General features: G+C 45.4%; 1 protein-coding gene across 2 annotated transcripts in view; it reads right to left on the bottom strand.

Moving 5' to 3' along the window:
- Window positions 1–18,461, bottom strand: part of TMEM114 (transmembrane protein 114) — a 30,816-nt gene extending 12,355 nt beyond the window's left edge. For both annotated transcript variants that reach the window (XM_027827650.3, XM_027827658.3), the window contains exons 1-2: window positions 18,001–18,461; window positions 16,596–16,672 (exon numbers count right to left, since the gene is read on the bottom strand). In XM_027827650.3, coding sequence (XP_027683451.1) covers window positions 16,596–16,672; window positions 18,001–18,188 — 265 coding nt within the window. In that variant the 5' untranslated portion in view covers window positions 18,189–18,461. The remainder of the gene's footprint in view (window positions 1–16,595; window positions 16,673–18,000) is intronic.
- Window positions 18,462–21,787: the final 3,326 nt, after the last annotated feature.

Genomic DNA, 21,787 nt, shown 5'->3' with positions numbered 1-21,787 from the left:
GGAACCACAACTAGTGACCATTTGTGAAAAGTTTGGTTGAAGTGACTTGCCCAGCATCACGCAGTCTGAGACAGAGGTAGAATCCAAGTCTTCAGGACAAGATTCAACTGCTTTAATCATGAGGCCATCCTTTATCTTCCTGTAATCCCCTGCCTCAGTCACTGCACACCTTCCAACTTCAACAGCTAAGGCAGGGATCCTACAGACAACAGACTTCTTCACTATACAACCATGATTCATCCCTAGGGCAGGTCCATCCTGGGCTCTGAACAAGGCTCCCTGTTCTCAGTTCAGGTGTCTAGACCTGGAGCCAGCAGAGCCCACAGCAGTCTTAGCTGCAATTTAAAGGAAAGGCCTGTGCAGCCCCAGGCTGAAACATGCCCAGTGCAGGGAATCTCCAGGGAATTCAATGTTAAAATGTAAGTCTCTACTGAGCATGTGCAAGTTGTAGTATTTCCACCCCACCCTCCCCAGAGGCTTATGACTTGAGCAACTCTTCACAGGGAAGGCAAAAAGGCATATCCCTGATACAAAGGTCACCCTCTGTCAAATTTCAAGCCCTTGCTGCAAAGAGGGGCCACTGGAGATTTTCAAAAAAGAAAGGTCTTCAGAACTCTTTGACATGGGCAAAACAACATTTTTCCTAGCCGCCCTCTCAGAAACAGCTCAATCATTTTGGCTGAAATTTTCCAAGAAAATTAACCATTTGGGTTGCTAAATAACTGCCTCAGGATGAAAGTTTGACAAAACTATAAACAACTGAAAGCAGGGTCTTACAATGGGAAATGTTGGGCAACCAGCCCTGGCTACAACAGAACAATAACTAACAACATTCTGACCAGCACTACTCAGTTTCCTAGGGGGAGCCAACAAATACTTTACTGTGTCTTCTGTTAGTATTCTGTTCTCCTGCTAAATTGACAGTGTCTTGTTTGCCTTTTATTCCCTGCAGCTGTTCACTGGGTTAATGGTTGATCTGAATTTTTCCATAACCCTCGCATCTCTCTGGCTATCAGTGTTTTAGAGAGCTATTTCATTTAGCCCATCTGCCTTATCTTGGGTCCTTCCTCCCATACTAAATGTTTTACATTTGTCTTTGATGACCTTTTCACCCTGACCCACTTTGGTTGGGTATTATAACAGCTGTGTAAACAGAGTTGCTATTATCCCATTGCATTGCAACTCCCTTCAAAAGCCTTCTTTATTCATATTCGTCACTCCCCCTCCCATGATCGAGAAGCACCTATCTACCATGATCTATATAGCTCACCCCAAGATCAAGAAAAACACCCTTATTCCCACTGCTGTGGTCCACCTGCCCCCATGAATGGTCAGCAGCCCACTCTGATATCCAGATGCTGAGATCCACCTGCTTGCCCCATTGACACCTACCTGCCAGCTGCTGCAACCCACCCTGTCCCCTTAAACCTTACCTGCCTATTTGGTCCATTCTAAAGCATGCATGGGTTGTGTCCCACAGGAGAGAGCAATCTGATCTTTCAGGGGTGTGTACGCGGAGTAGGTGACTTGGGGAAGATGAGCACATAGGAGGAGACAGGTGTGTCCCAAACATGGGGTGGGAGGAGCACAAGGAAGAAATGACTCTGCAGACTGAGTAGCCCACCAGCCATCTCCACCACAAGCCTGCTCTCCCCACAGTGGGAGAGGGGAAACATTCCCTGGGTAGAGGCTGGTAGCACCGTCCTAGGGGGGCCATGATCCACATGGTCCTTCCCATACCCCTCATCCATCTACCTTTATCTACATGACCCTATAATGTGGCTTTCAGATGTGCTTCACATGATCATCCCCATAAAATCATTAATCTCAACCACTGCATGTTTAGGCTTCCTGAAGATTAAATGCACTATAGGGTTGCCAGTAGTGGAGCAGAGTTTAAATGTAATGGGCCAGACCTTCAGTTAGTATAAATCAACAGTTCTCCATTGAAGACAATGGAGCTACCCACATTGCAGCAGGTAAGGATCTGGCTCTGACACTTTGGGGCCCACCCAGAACAGTAAGGGGTTATGTCGCCGCCTGCCCTAGAACTTTAGGCTCTTTGTGCGATGTAGTTATGGGTCTATTCCAGAGGTGGGCAAACTTTTTGACCCAAGGTCCACATCAGGGTGTGAAACTGTATGGAGGGCAGGTAGGGAAGTCTGTGCCTCCCCAAACAGCCTGGCCCCCACCCCCTCCCGGGACCCCTGCCCCTAATTGCTCCCTGGGACTCTACCCCCATCTAACCCCTGCCATCCCCTGATTACCGCCCCCCCCCGAACCTCTGCCCTATCCAGCTGTCCCCTGACTGCCCCCTCCCAGGACCCCCTGCCCCTAACCGCGCCCCCCCCTGGACCTCACCCCCTATCCAACTGCCCCCCAGGATCTCCTGCCCCTTATCCAACCCTCAGCCCCCACTCAGAGCAGCATGTCTGGGAGCCGCGCCACCTGGCAAGTGCCAGACATGCTGCCATGCTGCCCCGCATAAGCACACAGTCCCACCACACAGAGCACCACCCCTGCGGCGGTGTGACAGCAGGGGAAGGGAGGGGGGACAGCAGGGGAGGGGCTGGGGGCTAGCCTCCTGGGCCAGGAGCTCAGGGGCCGGGCAGCACGGTCCTGCGGGCTGGATGTGGCCCATGGGCCGTAGTTTGCCCACTTCTGGTCTATTCCCTGACACCAGTAGCCTGCCCATGAGCATAAGGTCTCAGCTTGGTTCTCACCAGCCTTGGTATCAATTTGCAAAGCATAACAAGTGCCCTTCTAGTCACAGGTCTCCCCAAATGCATCCTCCCTGAGGTCTTAGTTACCAGACACTCAAACTGTTCTCCTCTGATTTGTCATCCTAAAGGCGTCATACCAGATCCCCATTATCAGCTCACTTTGGCTCTCACACGCTGCACACCAGATGAAAATAAACCAAGTTTGCAGAGGATGCTCTTTAAAAGCCAGTGACCTTCTCACTCCACTTGCTTTGAATGATGAGTGTGACCTGTCCTGGATTGACATACCCCTCTTAAATGAACCTTGGATCCAACTCTAACTGCTGCATTGGTTGGAGAAGTTTAGGACTCCTGAAAATTAAATACACTTGTGTGCGTTAATGCTTTCCAGTTCTCAAGCTAAAGTTTACATGGGATGCAATCTTCAGCAGATGGGTGGTCTCCCCTTATGGTTACTGATCCCTAAGATGCTCTCTGGAACTTTCTTGGACAGTAGTTTGATACATTTGACCAGCCATTTGTTCTGTTGCCATCTGAGGAAACCCTAGGAATCACTTCAGAGCTAAGAGTGCCACGTGTCAACAAATGTTAAGAGCCAAAGGATCTTCAGATCAACTCCCACACAAACTAAAGGATATGACTCAGCATGTCACTTAGAGTTAAACTCTAGTTGGTATTTAGTATGTACCATAGAACCTAAAATGGTGTGTTGAGAGGCAGTAGTAAAAATAGCTCCGACTTGCTCCTGGAACTTAATTCAAATGGCATGGATTCTGGTCGGGGAGCAGGGAGGAGTGATAGTCCTTTATTCCTAGGACACAATAAGAGCAGGATCAGGCCCAGCCTTGTGCTTCCTGTAGACACTGAGCCTGATTCTGCTTTCATACTAGTTTTACATCCGCATAACTTCATTGACTTCTGTAGGGTTATTTTATTCCTGTGCATGTCAGAGGAGAATCTGGCCTTTTGGGGGCAAAGCGTAATATCACTCTGCAACTAAATTAAAGGAGTAAAAATGTAATGGCTCAGTTCTACCCTCAGAACTGACATTGCTGGGAGTAGCACCATGTAAACAAAGGCTATCATTGGGCCTGTAGAATGACACCATGAGCAGCAAGGCTGACTTCGTTCCAGATCTGTTACCTGCTTTTCAAAACACTGTCCTTCGCTAGCTGATATAGCAGGATAGACGGGCTAATGAACCGTTGCTTTCCTGTGTCTCGTTTTACTTCAGTGAGTCAAGGCCTTAACTAAATGTTGTGGATTTAAATATAATGCACTTTTTCTTGCAACATGCTTATCTGGATACAGTACGTCCTCTTGTACTAAAAGACAGAGCCCACTGCAGAGGGAACAGAAATCCACTTCAGGCTACCATTCTTCCAAATGGATTCACAAAGTGATGGAGCACTTCCCATGTCTAACCATGCAGGCTTGGCTAGCTAATGTTAATCTCCTGTGACAGCCGCATGCAAAATCACACTCTCGTTAATGCCTTCTCCACTAGAAACAAATTTCAGGGATAGCCTAGGTGAAACCCATGCATCCTCTCAGGATGGAGTACTGCTCTCTCTAGGTGTGGTATTGGGTTCCAGTGGCTTATGAGAAAATGTGGTGATTTGAAATCTCCTAGTTAGTTGTGCAGCATCAGGTTAAACAATGCATTTAGCATTTATACTGTGTGAATCCAAAGCCTAATACCCATTTTGTTCCACTTCAATACAGACAGTCATTGCCTCGGAAACTTTTTCTGAAATGCTGCCATGGAAACTGTTCAGTGATCCAAACTCAGGCCTTCCGGATTGTCATTAAGCTATTACACTGTGCCATAAGTGATCAAACTAGTCTGTGGAAGGATGCTATTTTAAATAGCTTTAGAACACTTCTGGCCTCAGTGATCCATATATGCAAGCGGCTCAGATGTGATTCCTGCTGATACCCACTCCATTTCCTGCTTTTCTCGGGGAGATTGAAACTCATGGTCATATGTGTCCTATAATCATGATCATTCTGGTGACATGGAGAGATTATATGGTTAAAAACCTATTGCTTTATTTAAGAAATTTCACCCTTAGTAGATTAGCAGTGTGGTTGGAACAGCCTGTTTGGTTTTTGTTCATTTTTTATTTTCACTCTTTGTTGGACAATCTCATCTGCAGTCAAACTAAATAATTCAAATGTTTCTGGAAAACAAATGCTGAAACTTACAAAAGTGGCCAAAACTAATTCATTTCAAACTTCAACCAAATGTTTGTGGGAACTTTCTTGCAGTATTTGTCCAGATCTATAAATATTTTAAAGTCATCATTCAAGATGGAGTATTGGAAGTAGCTCCTACAAGCGTTTACTGAATTAATGAGAAAATCAGATGATGTAAATGGAGTTATGCCAATTTAGGATCTGGCCCTATATTTTTAATTCCATTCTCTGCTTAACCTTATTGTGTTGACTGCAAAAAAAAAAAACTATTTATTTTAAGGAAAAAAAGTTTGGTTTTGAGTGTCTGGGAAATAGCCATGCCAAAGCTATAAAACAGGCAATAAGCATTACTGCCTTAGAAGGAAGAAGAAAATATCATCATAAAATATGTCCTTCCCATTCTCTCCCCTAAGCCCCATGTTCTGTTTGGTTTTTAGCCTAATGAAATTCTCATATCAAACCATTCATCTAGTAGTCTGATTCATTTGGAGTAATAGTCACTGCAGATCTGAGTCTGAGATAATCTCATTAAATCACTGAAGAACTTCTATGGGGAACCAAGCACAGTAGCTCAGAAACTAATAAAATCATTATAGCATACTAAGTACCTACTACATGATTTAAGATAAAAACACTTAGTTATATTAGTTTAGTTTGTACCACAATGAATTGGCCTTTAAGAAGCAAGGTCCAGCTCTGCACTGTTACTGATTTCAGCTTAGAAAGGGGGGATTTTGGAGACTGTAATTCCAAGGGATCATGGGTACTATAGGCCTCAGAGCAAGGTATGCTGGGAAATGAGGCAGAGATATAAGTAAGATTCCTTAATTCATAAAGGGAACAAGACCATTCTTGGGACTCTCAAGATGAAATGGGGGCAGCGGCTCTGGGAGAGGCCTAAAGGGACAGCCAAAGGGCTGTGTGTAAAGTACCACATGTCAGAGCATCACCCCTGCCTAGAAAGCCAGAGCAATCCAATCCCAGAGCGGGAAGTCAAGGGACTGGGCATCTGTTTATACTCCGGAGATGGGAGTAGAGCTAAAGAACTCTTTAAGGTGGACTTCTGTCTGGTGGTTGAACTGTCCTTATGCTGGAAAGATAGGTGTCTTAATTTAGCCAGAGGGCTAAATGAACTTAGTTTGAGAGGGAAACTGATAGAGCAGCTGCATTATCATAACTAGGAGATAAGCCATTGCAGCAAAGATTCATTGTCCCTCTACAGGAAACATTACATTTCCCATAGCTATATAGTTCCAAGTAGGCGGATGTTAAGAGGTACTTAAGTGACTTTGGAATTGACAATGATTTAATCATGCTTTGCAGGTGTCTAATGTATTTATTGCTGTGGTGCACACAGTATGTGAAAGCAAACCTGGATTTCAGCCATTAATAATGGTCTTCCCTCTAGACTTTTCTTTACTCTAATCTTTGTCATTTGTTTCCTTACACGCAATCACCCCAGCCCTGCGTCTGGATCCACATAGGTGCAGAGCTGATTGCAGGTTCAAGACACAAGATGAAAGATCATTATTGCATTAAAGCACCTCCCTGCAGGCCTGTGGCAGTGCCCATTGTGTTTGACCTCATACAGGGGGAAACTGGATCTGCTGGCATCAAGAGCACCATCTGGTCCAAAATGGTCTCATTTTGCTCAAGCAGCAAATAATTGTGCACTTCTTTTGACTGTATTTTTAAACCCAAATCAAAATAGAATTGAAAAGTCTTTATCAATTTAGCGTTAGAAAATATACCAAAAAGCTACTGACTAAAAGATCTTGGTGTACTAGTAGAAGCCCTTGATTTGAGAAGAGAATCCCGATCCATTTTCAGGGATCTGCAAACTATACAACACTCATATAAAACTGAAGTCACTTTTATTAAAATGTATGTGTGTATATAGCAGTAGCACCCACAAGCCCCCGTCAGCATCTGGGTCCCATGAGGGTTGATGCTGTACATACATAGGAACACCATGAACCCTTTCCCAAATTGATGTTAGTTCAGAAATCAGTTAGGGGTCCTGTTTGTAGGATTTGGTCCTTAAATTCAGTTCAAAAAGCTATATGGGCTGGGCTATCTAATCAGTGCACAGTGGTGTAATACCGGCAGAGCACTGCACATCTTATAGTGGTATGAGTAGGTTTGCCCAGAATCAGATTTCCTTACTTCTTGAAAACTGAAATTTAAGCTTATAGCAGACTTTCTGTCAGAGAATGCTAACAGTAGGTGTGCAGTAAGGTATCTGCTGGTGAATTCCCTCTGCAGGTCAGGTTGGTTGTGATCTTCAACTAGGCCCGGTGTGAGGAGCAATTCTCATTAAAGCTGGTTGAAAGTTTTTGAAATTGTGTCTGTTTTGCAGAGTTAAAAACCATCTCAAATCATTAGATACTTTTTCCTTAGTGAAAACTAGGTTTTGGTAAATGAAAATATATTTCCAATATTTTTTCATGGTAATGAGAGAAATTCCAAAAGTTAAATTTTTTCCCATTTAAAAAATATTTTCCCTTTAGACTCTGTTTTTGGTTCCTCCCTGCCTCCCTCCCTCCCGCCCATGAACAAACTCTTTATTTCAAAACAAGGACCCAGCTGTCGTGCTGATATGCCCAGAATGCACACACTTCTCTCCCATTGCATTTGACTTTGGTCACTGCAGAACCTGACCCTTAATGTTATATTGACTTGGAGCAATGCCTCTCCTGCTCACAGATGACAGAACTACTTTCATAGAGCCTGATCCAGCTCACCTTCAAATCTATGGGGACCCTTCTGACATTTAGTGAGAGCTTGATTGGGTCTACAATGAAGGCAGCTCCTCTCTCTCTCTGCTCACCTCCCAAACCAGACACAGGAAATCATATTAGGAATTTAGGACAGACTTTTGTTTTGCTGATAGCTGACACCTTTTAAAGGAGGTTCTCACTGGCAAGTGCTGTTTAACCCTAAAGGTAACCACAGGACTCTAATTACTATCCGCATTATGATAAATGCGTCTTGAATGCTAGTGCTTTCTTTTGTTCTACTGTAAAGGAAAAGCAACACCACGTATTGCAGAACAACCTTTCCATTCTGCAGAGGGTGATCTTCCCTCTGAATCACCGTTGAACTAATGCCCCTGCACAGTATTAAGGTAGCTAACTGCCAGGAGTTCTGTCTTTCAGATTTAATGTAATTCTCACAAGTAGCTAACAGTTCAGGTTTAAAGATCCTATGGTACCCTTCTGTAATAGTCAGGGTGTCCTGACTGGTTTGCACTTATGTAACTGTATCTTGACTAACGTATCTGATTTCCCCCTGCAATGCAAGTTGGCTACAATATTGGCTTTCATCTTCCGCCTGTCATCATTGTGCTCCAGTAAACACCTCTCTTGGGTAAACCAAGTGATCTGTATATGAGCCACTAATAATTACTCAAAATTTTTGGATGCACTATATAAATATAAGCTACTCTGCGAATGCAAGCAAGTTTCAGACCCCTTGTATGGAGGTATTTGTATCTACTGCCACATCCGGTGCTGCTGTTGGCAAAGTGCATTCTTGCAGAAATGGGCCCAAAAGCACAATTTGACCTGCACTCTCCTCATGAGGCCAACAAGCTTCTGTCATGCCCTAAAGTCAAAACTGTAGGAAAAGGAACAATCGGTTTCTCTAAAGTAGAGAAGAGACTTGAATGAGATCTTCTCTTCCATCAGCACCATCAAGTGCTACTATTAGCAGGGCAGAGGAAAACTCACATCTCCAGTTGAGAGGAATTTTAGAAATTGCTGTGCAGGAACAAATGACTGGTTTATCTCGTCCCATATCTGACAGTGGCCAGTGTTTTAGAAGAATGTATAAACATCCCATGAGGCGTTTGATCATGGGGTTGGAGGGGAAAATGAGAAAAGTGGAAAGAGAGGAAATGGAAGCCTAATGTAGAAGAAAATGTAGCTTGTGTCAATTCCATTAGAGAAATTGCTTGAGTAGCTTAACCATGTGCAAAATGACTTCTCCTATTATCAAGGCTAACAAGATGCGAGGCGATTACCTGAATAATGGCACTGGTAGCACAGACAGCTTTGGCTTACACACCCGATCTTTCCAAGTTGTCAGGCTCTATCTGAAGCAGACAGTAAACTGAGTCCCTTTGTAAAGGAAACTAGCAGTTAGGAGGTGTGAGCTATTAGAAATCTGGGGGAGGGAATGCTAAAGCTTTTAACACGTCCACTTTCACCAGTACTCCTGCTCTCATTCATGCCCAGGGCACAGACTTTGCCCAGGCCACCTTGACACATCTAGTTCCATACCCAGCCAGAAACCAAAAGTGCCAAAAACGGTATCTGAACACTTTGAGACCAGTTGTGTATGTAGCTGCAACTTCAATGTGCTGCAGCTTTCTGTGTAAGAATTCTGCCTTCTAGGGCTCTGATCTGTGTGAGGGACTATTTGAGATGGAGGATCACAGAGGGAGACATCTCTACTTCCTCTCTCATGGAGGATTTATAGTCATTATTTGTCTTGCTGAATCTGAAATATGTCTTCCATATGGAGTGGGCATGCTGTGCTCACTACCTATGGAAGATATAACCCTTGCAGGGGGGCCTGCTAATTTCAGATCCAGAACCCCACATTGCCAAAGCTCATGGGTGTTCATATCTGGCTGCAGCTCTAATTCAAAATGATTCTGTTAGAGCTAGGCTCTAGAATGGGCAATGGCTGAAAGGCACTACTTCTCTGACCTTTATTTTCTCTAGGTCTAGCTAGGTGTTTGGAGCTATTTTTTAGCATTGTGAGGATCCCTGTGATGAGTGATGTATATGGAAAGGGACTATGTAAGGAGTGGGGTTGAACTGCGCCTGTATGGTTTCCACGTGGTAACTGAAGCCTGACAATGATGATTAAAATGTCAGTGTTGATAAATATTTCACTTTTGCTGTACGCACATGAAGGATGATCCTATTGGCCCTGATCTAAAGCCCATTGAAGTGAATGGGAGTGTCTCAGTTGACATCAATTGGCTTTAGATTGGGAAGTACTTCTTAATAACCCAGTCATCTGTGCATGGCATCTGGCTTCTGAGGAAGCAGGTTTGTGGATGGAGCTTAGGAGAGCATCACTACTTTATTTTTATCAGTTCAATCCTTGACACTGAAAGAGACTTTGATAACCAGAGACTTATTCAGAGCAGGGATGGGGCACGCTCAGGGGATGGAGCAGAATCATGTCTGGGGTTGCTGGCCCCGCTGATCAACTCCTCCCCCTTTCTCCAAGTGCCTCCTGCACACCCTGGAATAGCTGTTCCCCAGTGTGCAGGAGGCACTGGGAGGGAAGGGGAGGTGGGGAAGAGGAGGAGCAGGGGTGGAGTGGGGGTGAGAAGAGTGGGGGCTTTCGGGGAAGGGATGGCGCTGAGCAGGGCAACTTGGGGGTCTGAAAAATTTTAAATCAAAATGGGGGTCCTCGGGTTGCTAAAATTTGAGAACTGCTGCTCTAGCTGATACCTCACTGGTGCTCCCCTTAAGGCTGCTTGCATTTTAAAAAACCACACATGAATCTGTATCCAAATGTTTTCCAATTCATTTAATCAGCCAACCTTACCAGCTTAGAGTAATTTAACTGTAAGTCCATTCTGGACAAACGGTTAAATTTATTACAGCCAAGTTCTAGCATCTGTGTGGAGCCCAAGTAAATAGATTGAATAAAGGCAGGTATAAAGTCTAATTGTGCTGAAATGCAAAACCTGTAAACTCAGTTCGTATTCTATTCTAACCAAACCTTTATTGGAATGAGTCCTTCTAACTGGGCTCTCTTTCATCAGGCTAGCCAATGAGCATGCCATTTCTAAATAAACTGCTACTGTCCAAGCAAAATATGTAAGCCACTCTGTAAGTTAGTGGCCATTCTACATTTTTTTCTAGAAATGGGATTTGAATTAGAATGAAAACAATCTTTTGTTCTTTGAGATACGCAAATAGACACTAAGTCTAAACATCATTATAAAGCCAATTTTATTCTCTATCTTAGACTCTATCCCCTCTTTCTCTCCTGTTTCCTGACAGTTTTGAAGACCTGTTTTTCTTGTTTCCAAGCCAACAAGACTCGTCTAATCATAAGCAGAACCCCCTTGTATCCTACGACTCTGTGGCTGCAGAATCCTGTTCTTGCTGAAGAATTGTGCTTTGAAATCTAAGCTTTGTTGCCTAAATTATACTTCTAGCCCTCACAATGTGAAAATAACTTTCCAAATGTGAATTAAGTGCCAACCACTACACTGCTTTTCTGGGTCTGAAAACAGCCTAAACTAGCTGAAACACCGGAACTGAGGTGTTAACTGTCCAGTTCATTTCACTGGGAAGTTTCCTGTAAACCCTCATTTAAATGCCAACAGCCAATCGCTTTGTTACTTGTGTTTTCCAAAGTGTGAAGACCCAACCCCTCCCCACATCTCCTGCTGACTAAACCTCCTGCTTCTCCCTGCCAACTGCAGTGAAGCCTGTTTTGTCCCTATAAATTTCTGTGCATACTGAACATGCAACATGTAGAGGTTTCGGACTGGGACTCAGTCTGCCTGCATTGCACTGGATGTGGGTTCCCAATCCTATCTGGGTGCTCTGACTGCTATTGCAACACCAGTAACAGGCTAGTGTAAGCTCAATAGCACAAGGCTTACTGCACTCGGTGCTTTATATGTTTTCATGGTTAAATCTAACTCCAGCTTCTGCTGAATTCCCAATCTGCTACACTGGATACTCACCACAACCAGAATCCTTGCTGTAGGATTTGGGTCCAGCTTGCCAGGGGATACCTGGGTTCTTGATCTCTGGCTTTTAGAGTGGTTCATCCGTACCCAGGACACAACTATTGCCTTCAATCAGAAATGGAAGGACCATTGGTAGGGCAGAGGGTGTGTCAAGGTTCCTCCCCCCACTCTGAATGCTAGGGTACAGATGTGGGGACCTGCATGAAAACCTCCTAAGCTTATCTTTACCAGCTTAGGTCAAAAACTCACCCAAGGTACAAAATATTCCACCCTTTGTCCTTGGATTGGCTGCTACCACCACCAAACAAATACTGGTTACTGGGGAAGAGCTGTTTGGAAACGTCTTCCCCCCCAAAATACTTCCCAAAACCTTGCATCCCACTTCCTGGACAAGGTTTGGTAAAAAGCCGCACCAATTTGCCTAGGTGACTACAGACCCAGACCCTTGGATCTGAGAACAATGAAAAAGCATTCAGTTTTCTTACAAGAAGACTTTTAATAGAAATAGGAGTAAATAGAAGTAAAGAAATCCCCTCTGTAAAATCAGGATGGTAGATACCTTACAGGGTAATTAGATTCAAAACATAGAGAATCCCTCTTGGCAAAACCTTAAGTTACAAAAAAGATACACAGACAGAAATAGTTATTCTATTCAGCACAATTCTTTTCTCAGCCATTTAAAGAAATCATAATCTAACACATACCTAGCTAGATTACTTACTAAAAGTTCTAAGACTCCATTCCTGGTCTATCCCCGGCAAAAGCAGCATATAGACAGACAGAGACCCTTTGTTTCTCTCCCTCCTCCCAGCTTTTGAAAGTATCTTGTCTCCTCATTGGTCATTTTGGTCAGGTGCCAGCGAGGTTACCTTTAGCTTCTTAACCCTTTACAGGTGAGAGGAGTTTTCCTCTGGCCAGAAAGGATTTTAAAGGGGTTTACCCTTCCCTTTATATTTATGACAGGGTGTCATCCTAAAATAGTCAAAAATGAAACCCTGCTTGACCAGTTTGTTCGCGGTTTCTGGCATTTGTAGAGGAAGCAAAGACTATGGTTACTTGCTGAATCAACTTGAAGTGCGCTCAGATTTCTGAGGTGGGGTACTTGCTACACACTGAGCTTTGAGGCACTGCCCTTCATTAGGGTCCCCCAACCTGCTATAAGAGCACCTAGCATTTTTGCTGTCATGTTCCCATGTACAGTCTATATTTAAACTTATGAGCAGCAGAACTGCCATACAAGAAAAGCTAATGAGCCACTCAGTGAGGTCTGCTGAGGACTGGCCATAGTTTTTGAAGGACCTTATGCAAATTAAAATGTGCAAGGCCCATCCAGCTTCCTCATACCTGTGACCAGACCTATACCTCCATGTACACACTCCCTGGACACCCCGTGCCTGCCTGCTATCCCTTCCCATCTAAGTAAAAGCTGCTGCAGTCTGTGGTGACACAAACATAGCCTGGGAAGGCAGGAGATGAAGCCAAAAGTCTTGTTGGCCATAAGTCAGATGGGCACCATGGGACAATGGATGAGGAATGGGATCTGGACTGAGAGGTTGCTTGTGTTATAACAGCTGTAGGAATGGAGCCTTACCTGCATAAAAGCTTCACCCTTAGGGTGAGAGAGGAGTGTACTGAACAGTTGCATTCTCCTACCGTATGATCAGGTGGCCACTGAGTACCATTTTACAGGTCTTGGTGAGTGGAAACGGCTATAGCTTCTTATTATGGCCAGTGTATCTCATTATAGTAGATCATCTGGTTGGACTTTGCTGGTCACTGATCTACTTTTGTATAGTGATATTTTATAAGGGGAAAGACTTGTTGGCACCACATTGATATTTCAAGTGGTTGCAAAATAAAGATGGCTGCTTCTGTCTTTACCCTGTCTCCTTCAGCTTCTGCATATGAAAGATAACCATGCCCCACTTTTTCAAATAGTGTCTCCCAGGCTGGAGTATGCAAGCCATACATAAAATTCCAGTTTCACAAACTTGTATCTCAAAGACATATGGTACCTGTTGATATGTTTCTATCTGTTCTGTAGCTTGCAGCTAGCAGGGGCTTGGGAGAATTGAAATATTAAGATCCCCAAAATATATTCTTAATCTTAATGTGCATGCTGCAAAATCCATGCAGCAGCACATAGATGCTAGTTGAACATTTTGCAGGAGAAGATGCAATATGGAGCCCTGTGAAATTATTTATTTTTTAGATTTTTTTTTTTCTGGAATTTTATGTTACTTCATTTTATGCATGTAGGGGATGTGGGGCTGGGTCCTGCCCTGGTGCAGGATTGCAGCATTAGTCTTCCATGGCAGCTCCTTTCCAACCCAGTGCTCTGGGAGTTGCAACCTGGTGCATGAGGTCTCAATGCTACTCAAGTTTGCCTTGGCTGCCCCCTGTCATCATGGCAGAAAGTCAGCTGGGCCACACCTGAGAGAGACTGTGACCCCTTGTGCCAGGCTGCAATGCCACTTACTCAAATTTGATACAGCTGCCCACCACTCTGAGTGATGTTGCTGCTGTGGGGAGAGTTTTATAATTTTTAATACCTTTTTTGGTTCTATTTCATGTTGTTTTTGCATGTCTGAAAAATACAGAGTTCTAACAGTATGCATGTCTAAACAGTATGCAAAAAACTCTCACTGACGTCAGTGGGCTTGATACTCCACTTACCTTGTACTTTACATAATCATTTAGGTCAATGAAAAATGACGAGCATGAGCAGTACCAGTTTACAACTGATTTGAGCAGGTATAAATTGCTACACAAGGTGAAAAAAGAGAATCCGGCTCAGTGGGACTGAAGAACTGAGCCCAGATACCCACTCACAAGAGGACTTTAGTGCAAACTGGAATGCCATGCCAAAATATAGAAAACTAATCTAGTTAAGATTGTCAGTCTGTCTTTTTGTTTGCTTTAAAAAAAGATCCTATGGGAAATAGACATCCTACCTGAGTCTGCTGTCTAATAAAAGCAACTAACGACTTGTGAAGAAAACTGCACTTTAGGGTACAGTTTAAATCAAACATCAGTAGCTCAGAGGCAGAAACATCTGACATTTAAAAAAAATTCACCCACAACTTATCTTTTGACAGGTTTCAGAGTAGCAGCCGTGTTATCTGTATTCGCAAAAAGAACAGGAGGACTTGTGGCACCTTAGAGACTAACCAATTTATTTGAGCATAAGCTTTCGAAAGCTTATGCTCAAATAAATTTGTTAGTCTCTAAGGTGCCACAACTTATCTTTTGTTTGCCAATCACCAGATGCTTGTCTGCCATATATATAGGCCTGTCCCCTTTGTCTTAAGTGCCATGATGTCTACGTCTGATGATAACAGTCAACAACTTGTGGTAAGCATTTCTGTATGGTAATGAAAGCAATAATGCTGTCTGCAATTGACACTGTCAGCGACAAATTTCAGGCCCTATCCTGCCCTCCCAGCACACCAAGAAACAGGCCAAAAACCTTTCATTTTGTGGAGTTGCTTTCCACTCATTGTAATGGATGGGAAAGAAGAGGGGCTTTCCAACTTCCCAGCCTGCCCAGGGCCTAATCTTGCAAGGTGCAAATGAAGTTGATGGAAATTGGATCCATTTGGCACCTTGAAGGATCAGGCCCATAAGAAGACTAGACAGGCTGCGTGGCCTTCTAAACCTGCAGAACGCACAAGATTCACTAGGAAACCCTACAGAAGTCAGACAGAGGTGAAAGTAAGGTGGTACAAGCCGGTACGGCATACTGGTAAAAAGTGGTCGCCTGTACCAGCCCGTACTGCTGACTTAAGGGACCCTGCTTAAAGCGCTGCCACAGCAGTGCTTTAACGTCACTGCTCCTTTTGCGCCCCCCAGCGGTGGCCCTGCCAGGTGGGCTTTAACATCCCTGCCCCTTTTGCCCCTCCCAGGCCACCAACAGCAGGGGTCGGGGGGGCAAAAGGAGCAGCTACCCCAGGCCCCTTCAGTCGCCCCCTGGTGGCACGGGTGGGCTGGCTGAGGGACAATGCCTCCCAGCCCCACCCCTTCCACCTGAGACCCTGCCCCTTCCAGGGCAGGCAAAGCTGCCCCCTCCCCCGTAAGAGAGGAAATTTTACTTCCACCCCTGATGTCAGGCCAAATAAAGCTTGTGTGCAAGCAAAGTAGCTCTGCACTGCTGCCCAACCTTCTTTTGTGGTAGCATGGTTCACTTGGGAGCCATGCTGCTATTTGTTGCTCTCCAGTCCCCGAGGAAACATTGGGGAGGTTTCAGTGTGGAGGGGCAGCAGCAGAAAAGAATTGCTGGTCCAATCAGCCTTCTCCTACAATATCTACAGTATCTCTAAGGGTTGATGGGGCCGCCAATGCCAGGTACAAGAACACAAGAGGTGGTGGTTTTTTGCTGAATCCTCCTTATAACTCTGTAATCCTGTGGTGTGGTTTTATTTCCATGTGTAGTTCTCAAAACACTTAACAGGAGAGATTAAATGACAAGGAAACTGATGCACAGAGAACGGACTTATCCAGGATCAGAGGTTAAGAAATAGTTGCTAATAGTAAAATATCACTAGCAGATCTTTCATCCTGAGCAACAGCCAAGTATTTACCTCATGTGAAGTGCTCAGCAGCTTGCAATGTCAAGCCCTAAATTGTGCACATCCCATTGTCAGTACTGAAGATATTTTCAGGTCATACACTGATGCACAATCACCTGGGTCCAGTCCTGATCCTATTGAAGTCCTTTAGGAACACACTTGACATCAGTTGAGCTATTAATATTAATTCTGTGTGGCAGCCCCTTACAGCCTTGCTCAGGGATGAGGATCCTACTGTGCTAGATGCTGCGTACACACCTAGTGAAAACCCTGCCCCAAAGCGCATACATTATATCCCAGACATAGGTCATTTCTTTCATCCCATGTGATGCAGGGGGGTGAAGACATGCAAATAATATAAAAGTTACTCACGTAAGAGTTGTTTGTGTGAAGCAGTCATGTTGTTGTTCTTGTACCAGAAAGGGTTCATCAAAGGGAAGCATTTGCTCCTACCTGATAGAAAAGGGGGAAAATAGTATGCAAAGTTTGTATTGCAAATGAAAATAGAAGACTTTAGCATGTGTTCTCCTCAACATGCACATACAGCTCCTACTACATCCTCCCCTTAATCAGTTATTTTTGTGTGAGGGTGAGAATTTCAGTACTTGCCTAAATGTGTTCCCACTGGGTGAAATCCTTGTCATTGACTTCAGCAGGGCTAAATGCTCATTGATTTCAATGGGGCCAAGATTTTGCTGAATGGGAACAAAGGTCAACCCTGATGCTTTTGAAAATCCCACCTGAATGCTTTTTCATATCCAGGAAACATCCTTTCTCCTCCCCACTTGATACACACTAATCACTGTTTGGGCTTAATTCTGTGATTCTTATTTTTTTATTTAAATTAATTCAGACATCATGGTGATTTGAATGCCAGGAGACGGTAAATAGAATGGAAAATCCTATCACAGCATCAAAGGAGTTTATCAGCCTTCCATTCTAGACCAAGGCTGTAAAATATGCTCCAAGATTCAATTTAACATATATCCTTCTTTAAAATATCGCTGTTGGGCATTTTAAATCTCACCATTTGGGGTTAAAGTTCAAATTATTCCTTTTATCTAAAGAAAAAGACAAAAGTGGCTTAAGTATTCCCCCCCCCCCCCAAGCATTTAAACCCACACAATTTTACATTTTAATCTAGAGGGCATGAGATGCCTTTGTTAATTTTGGTTGCATTTATGATGAAAATGTATGGGTTTTTTTTTAAGTTTTAATTACATAAAAATACATGTTTGCACTTCTTTTGAAAAGTATTCTTGTAAATCCTACGTCTTGGGGGGGGGGGGGGATGAATTATGTTAAGAGGCTAGAAAGTTTCATCGCCTCACTCTCTTATTGACTATTGTGCCTAGTTAGTGCAGTTTTTCTGGTACATATGCCACCTAATCAATTGGTGAGATTTCTCACTTACCTAAATACAGATAAAGAGATGCAACTCCGGCTTTTAATCTTCCCCACGGTACTTATTAGTCCGTGTAATTGTCATAACAATACCTAGGCACTGTGTGCATTTAATAAACCTACTCTCATTAACAAGGGGAAAGCCCCTGTTTCGGGAGTCGGAGAAGCAGTGCCGGGGAGATTTTTCCAGGCAGTGTCAGGGATGGGGACACGCTCCATCCGGTAGCGTTGGTCATTGTGACTGGAACATCTGTCCCCAAGGTCCCTGCCCTGAGACCTGACTCCCAGCCGCTAAGGGGCTGTGCCCCCTGGAAGGACGCTGCGTCTAGCTGCCCTGCGGATCCCGAGAGGGCCGCAGGAGGTCGAGGCGTACTCACGTCTGCAGGTCCGCCAGAGTCCCGAGTGGGAGCTCAGCGTCGCGGAGGAATTGCTTAACCGCTCCAGTTTGGAGGCATCGATGATGTACCAGAAGTCGGTCCCTATAGCTACCACCAGCAAGATGAAACTTAACACGCCAGCCAGGACCACGACCACGGCGAGGCCACTTAACTTGATCTTCATGGTGCCGCTGCCTTGGGTCTCCGGCTGCCTAGCGCCCGTCGGGGACACCCCCAGCGCTCATCTCCGGCACGGAGCGCGGCCAGCCCTGCTGCGCCCAATCCGGCCCCCTTCGCCCCGGCTCCGGGAGCTTCCCCGCCGCTGTAGCGCGAGTCTGTCCGCAGGACCCAGCCACGTGCAGCTCCCGCAGCCCCGGCTCCGGTCCCCTCCAAGCCACGCCGGGCGGGAGGCTCACTTTGCCAGCGATCCCAGCGCCTCTTCCCGCCTGCAGCCCCAGCCCTTCGCCTTCCCCCGAGCTCGGCCGGCAGCGAGCGGGACCGCTGCTTCCTCCACCGCTGCTGTGCCTGCGCTCCGGGCAGCTCCCCGGCCAGCCCGCCCTGGGCCAGCCCTTGCCCGCCCTGCCCGCTGCCCTGGCGAGGTGCGCTGGGGCTGGGCGCGGGTCAGCACCACGGACAGCTCCCCCCGCAGAGTCCCGCCCGGAGCACAGGGGCGCGTTGGCCACGTGTTGTCAGACACGGGGACCAAAGCCCTGGGAGCGCGTAGCAGCCAGATGCAAGGGCTGCAGCTCCCAGCCCCCCCCCCCCCCCCCCCCCCCGGCTTTTTTGCTGGGAGCAGTTCCCGCTGCTGGGGAGGATCCTGCAAACACCCCTCCCCTCTGCACTGGCACTCTCAGCCCTGCCGGCCTCTCCTGCTCTCCTTTTGGCAGTTACACTGTAGGTGCGTCTGCCCTGCTCTCCCTCCAGCCTGTCCGTGGCAGGCCTGGCATGGCCCTCCTTGAAGGACCAGTCCAGTGTCCTCACGGCAGCATTAACGGGGGAACTTCCCTGCCCCTGTGCATGACGCCAGGAGCAGAGGTCCTTTGCACTGCAGCAGTGCCCTGGGGAGCTGGATAACTGCAATTGAGAGCAATCTTAATCGTGAGGCTCTGGTTCTGCCTTAACAGGTGAATGCCTGCAGATGATGTTTGATCGCTAAGTAGCAATTACTTAGCGCTTATACAGCCCTTTTCATCAGTACCTCTCAAAACAGTTTTAAAGGATGGATTTGTTGGGGGGGGGGGGGGAAGAGTCATCCAAAGTATCCCTAAGGGATTTGAATACTTCTTAGAAAATAATCGGAATTCAGTATCCAGGTCTCCTAGGAGCTTTGAAAATCTCAGCATAGTTGTCTCATGCAGGAATGGAAAGACTTCCCTTTGTGCAAATCAGACTCTTATTTATGGGGAGGATGTGGGAGGACAGACTAAGTATTTGAAAATAAATGTTTTCTTACATTTGAACACTTTTTTTTGTAGGTCTCTCTTTTTCCAGCTAATTCATGATGAAGTGTACTTGTGGGTTTGGGGTTTTTTTTTTTTTTTTAACCTTTCCAAATGTAGGTCTGAGTGGCATGGGTTCTTTAATCCGTTTCAGAATGGGGGGGTGGGAGAAAGGGGAAGAACTGCTGCAATACATGCCTTTCAGGTAGTGTATGGCTCAGCTATATGTATCTTGCGGGCAGAAAAAAAAGTCACTGAAAATATGAGCAACGAGAGCAGCTGTGACTACACATCTTGTAAGAGAGAGCATATTTCTAGTGGTCACAGAGCAAGCCTAAGAGCCAGCTCTTCTGGTTCTGTTTACCGTTCTGCCATGGAGTCAAGTGCTACTGAGCAAATGGCTCACTTCTGTGCCTCAGTGTCCCCATTTGCAAAATACTGGTTGTGGTCACCCACAGATGTGTTGTGTGGTTTAATGTCCATTAAGTGCTTTAAGATGGCCAGACAAAATATTCTCATTATGTGCAAAACATTTGCTATTTCATAATATATAGACATTCTAATGTTACCAAAATACATTGATGGGTAACAGTATGATATATCCTGTTTATCATTCTGCTCTAGATTACGTCCAGTAACAAAATAATCAAATTTAAATTTAATGCCAAGAATTAAGCATTTTTTCTACCTCATGAGTAAGTACCAACTTAAATATGGATTAAACACTGACCGTGTTTGCCAAATCATCGCTACCTCTGGCTATCTCCTTCCAATAGAGCACAAGGTGCAGGGAGCATCTGATTATATAAAGTTGTAAACGCAACGTGCTTCAGTGGGTATGGCATCTGAGAGCATAGATATCTCAGATGTGTGCATCTCTTTCCCGCAAAAGATTTCTGAAAGACTAATGTGTATGTGAGTCACTCAGAAGCACGCACTTTTGTGTCAATGCATTGGCCATGCTGCCACCTTATCTTCTGCTTATGGATCTGAGCCAATGACTGAAGTCAACTGATTTCAGTTGCTTACCAGGATCAAATCGTATCAGTGCAAATTTATGCTTAAACCAGTGCAGGTTATCTACACTGGAGGCTCTCTCTGGTGTAGCTACAAAAGTGTGAAATGTATACATCTTATAGACAGGACCTATGAGGCATTTTCTTTTCTTGCTGAATGTAGTTCACGTTGAGTTTCAGCAGTCTTCCTGGGTCAAACACCAATCAATCTTGATTTACTTGCTCTCTGAAAGAAATCTATTTTAAGAGTGCCTATCACGCAGACACAATGCAGAGTTTGTGTCATAATTATCTATTCCATGTAAATGGTCTGTTATAAACCTAAGATGATGATCAGAAGGAAAAGCTGCCCTGTGCAGAGGAGAGTTCTTACTTGAAGTCAATAATCTTCAAAATCAGACAGATACAACTTTGTAGCATGCAAACATATATATGGATATATTTTGATAGCACCCCAATAATCTTTCCTTATTAGACAATGTGTTCAAATGTTATAATGAATCAAGTAGTCATTTTTATTTGCTCAATCAGTCTTTTCAGACATACAAAAGAGAAGTGCCATATAAAACGTATACGAAAGAAGAGAAATGTTATTAGCTTATTTTTCATAAATATAAACCAGATGTATACACACCCCTTCATACCAGCAAATCCTTCATTCAAAGTCACTCTAACAAATGCCCTCATTCTTCTCCCAGTGAAATCCAGAGGTGTAAAGGATGTCAGAGGATATAATTGCTGAAATGGCTGATCCAAACACCATGGGCAGCAGATATAATAGACCAGGGGAGGCTAAGTTTCCCTTAACCGAGGCTGTGGCCTTGCCCACCTCTGCCCCAAAGCCCCACCCTCGCTCTGCCTCTCCCCTGAAGCCGGCGGAGGCTCTGCTTGGGCCAGTGGCCTGGAGCTTGGGCTTGGGCTGCCTGGCAGCCCCGTGATTGGGCCAGGGCTTGGGCCGGCCGGTGGCCAGGGCTGGGTTGGGCTGGCCAGTGGCCCAGGGTAGCTCAGGTCGGCCCAGGGTTCAAGCCAGTGCTTGGGCTGGCTGGTGGCCAGGGGCAGCTTCAGCTGGCCGGCAGCCCAGGACTCAGGGTGGGCTGGTCTGGGGCTCGGAGTGACTGGGGCTCCTCCGGCCGCCGGGGAGGCTTGGGGCTCTGGTGTACAAGGGGGCGGTAGGGGCAGGACCTCAGGCAGAAGGGGCAGGGGCTAGCCTCCCCGAAGGGGGCGGGGGTTCACACGCTGGCCACGCCAAACACACTGGAGCTGGACTACATTTCAGTTGTTTTGGGGGGGGTTCCCCAATTTTTTCCAGAAAGAGGGAGAAAAATACT

Source organism: Chelonia mydas, chromosome 10 (assembly GCF_015237465.2).
Source record: "Chelonia mydas isolate rCheMyd1 chromosome 10, rCheMyd1.pri.v2, whole genome shotgun sequence".
Lineage (NCBI taxonomy): Eukaryota > Metazoa > Chordata > Testudines > Cheloniidae > Chelonia > Chelonia mydas.
This window is presented reverse-complemented; position numbering and strand designations above follow the sequence as displayed.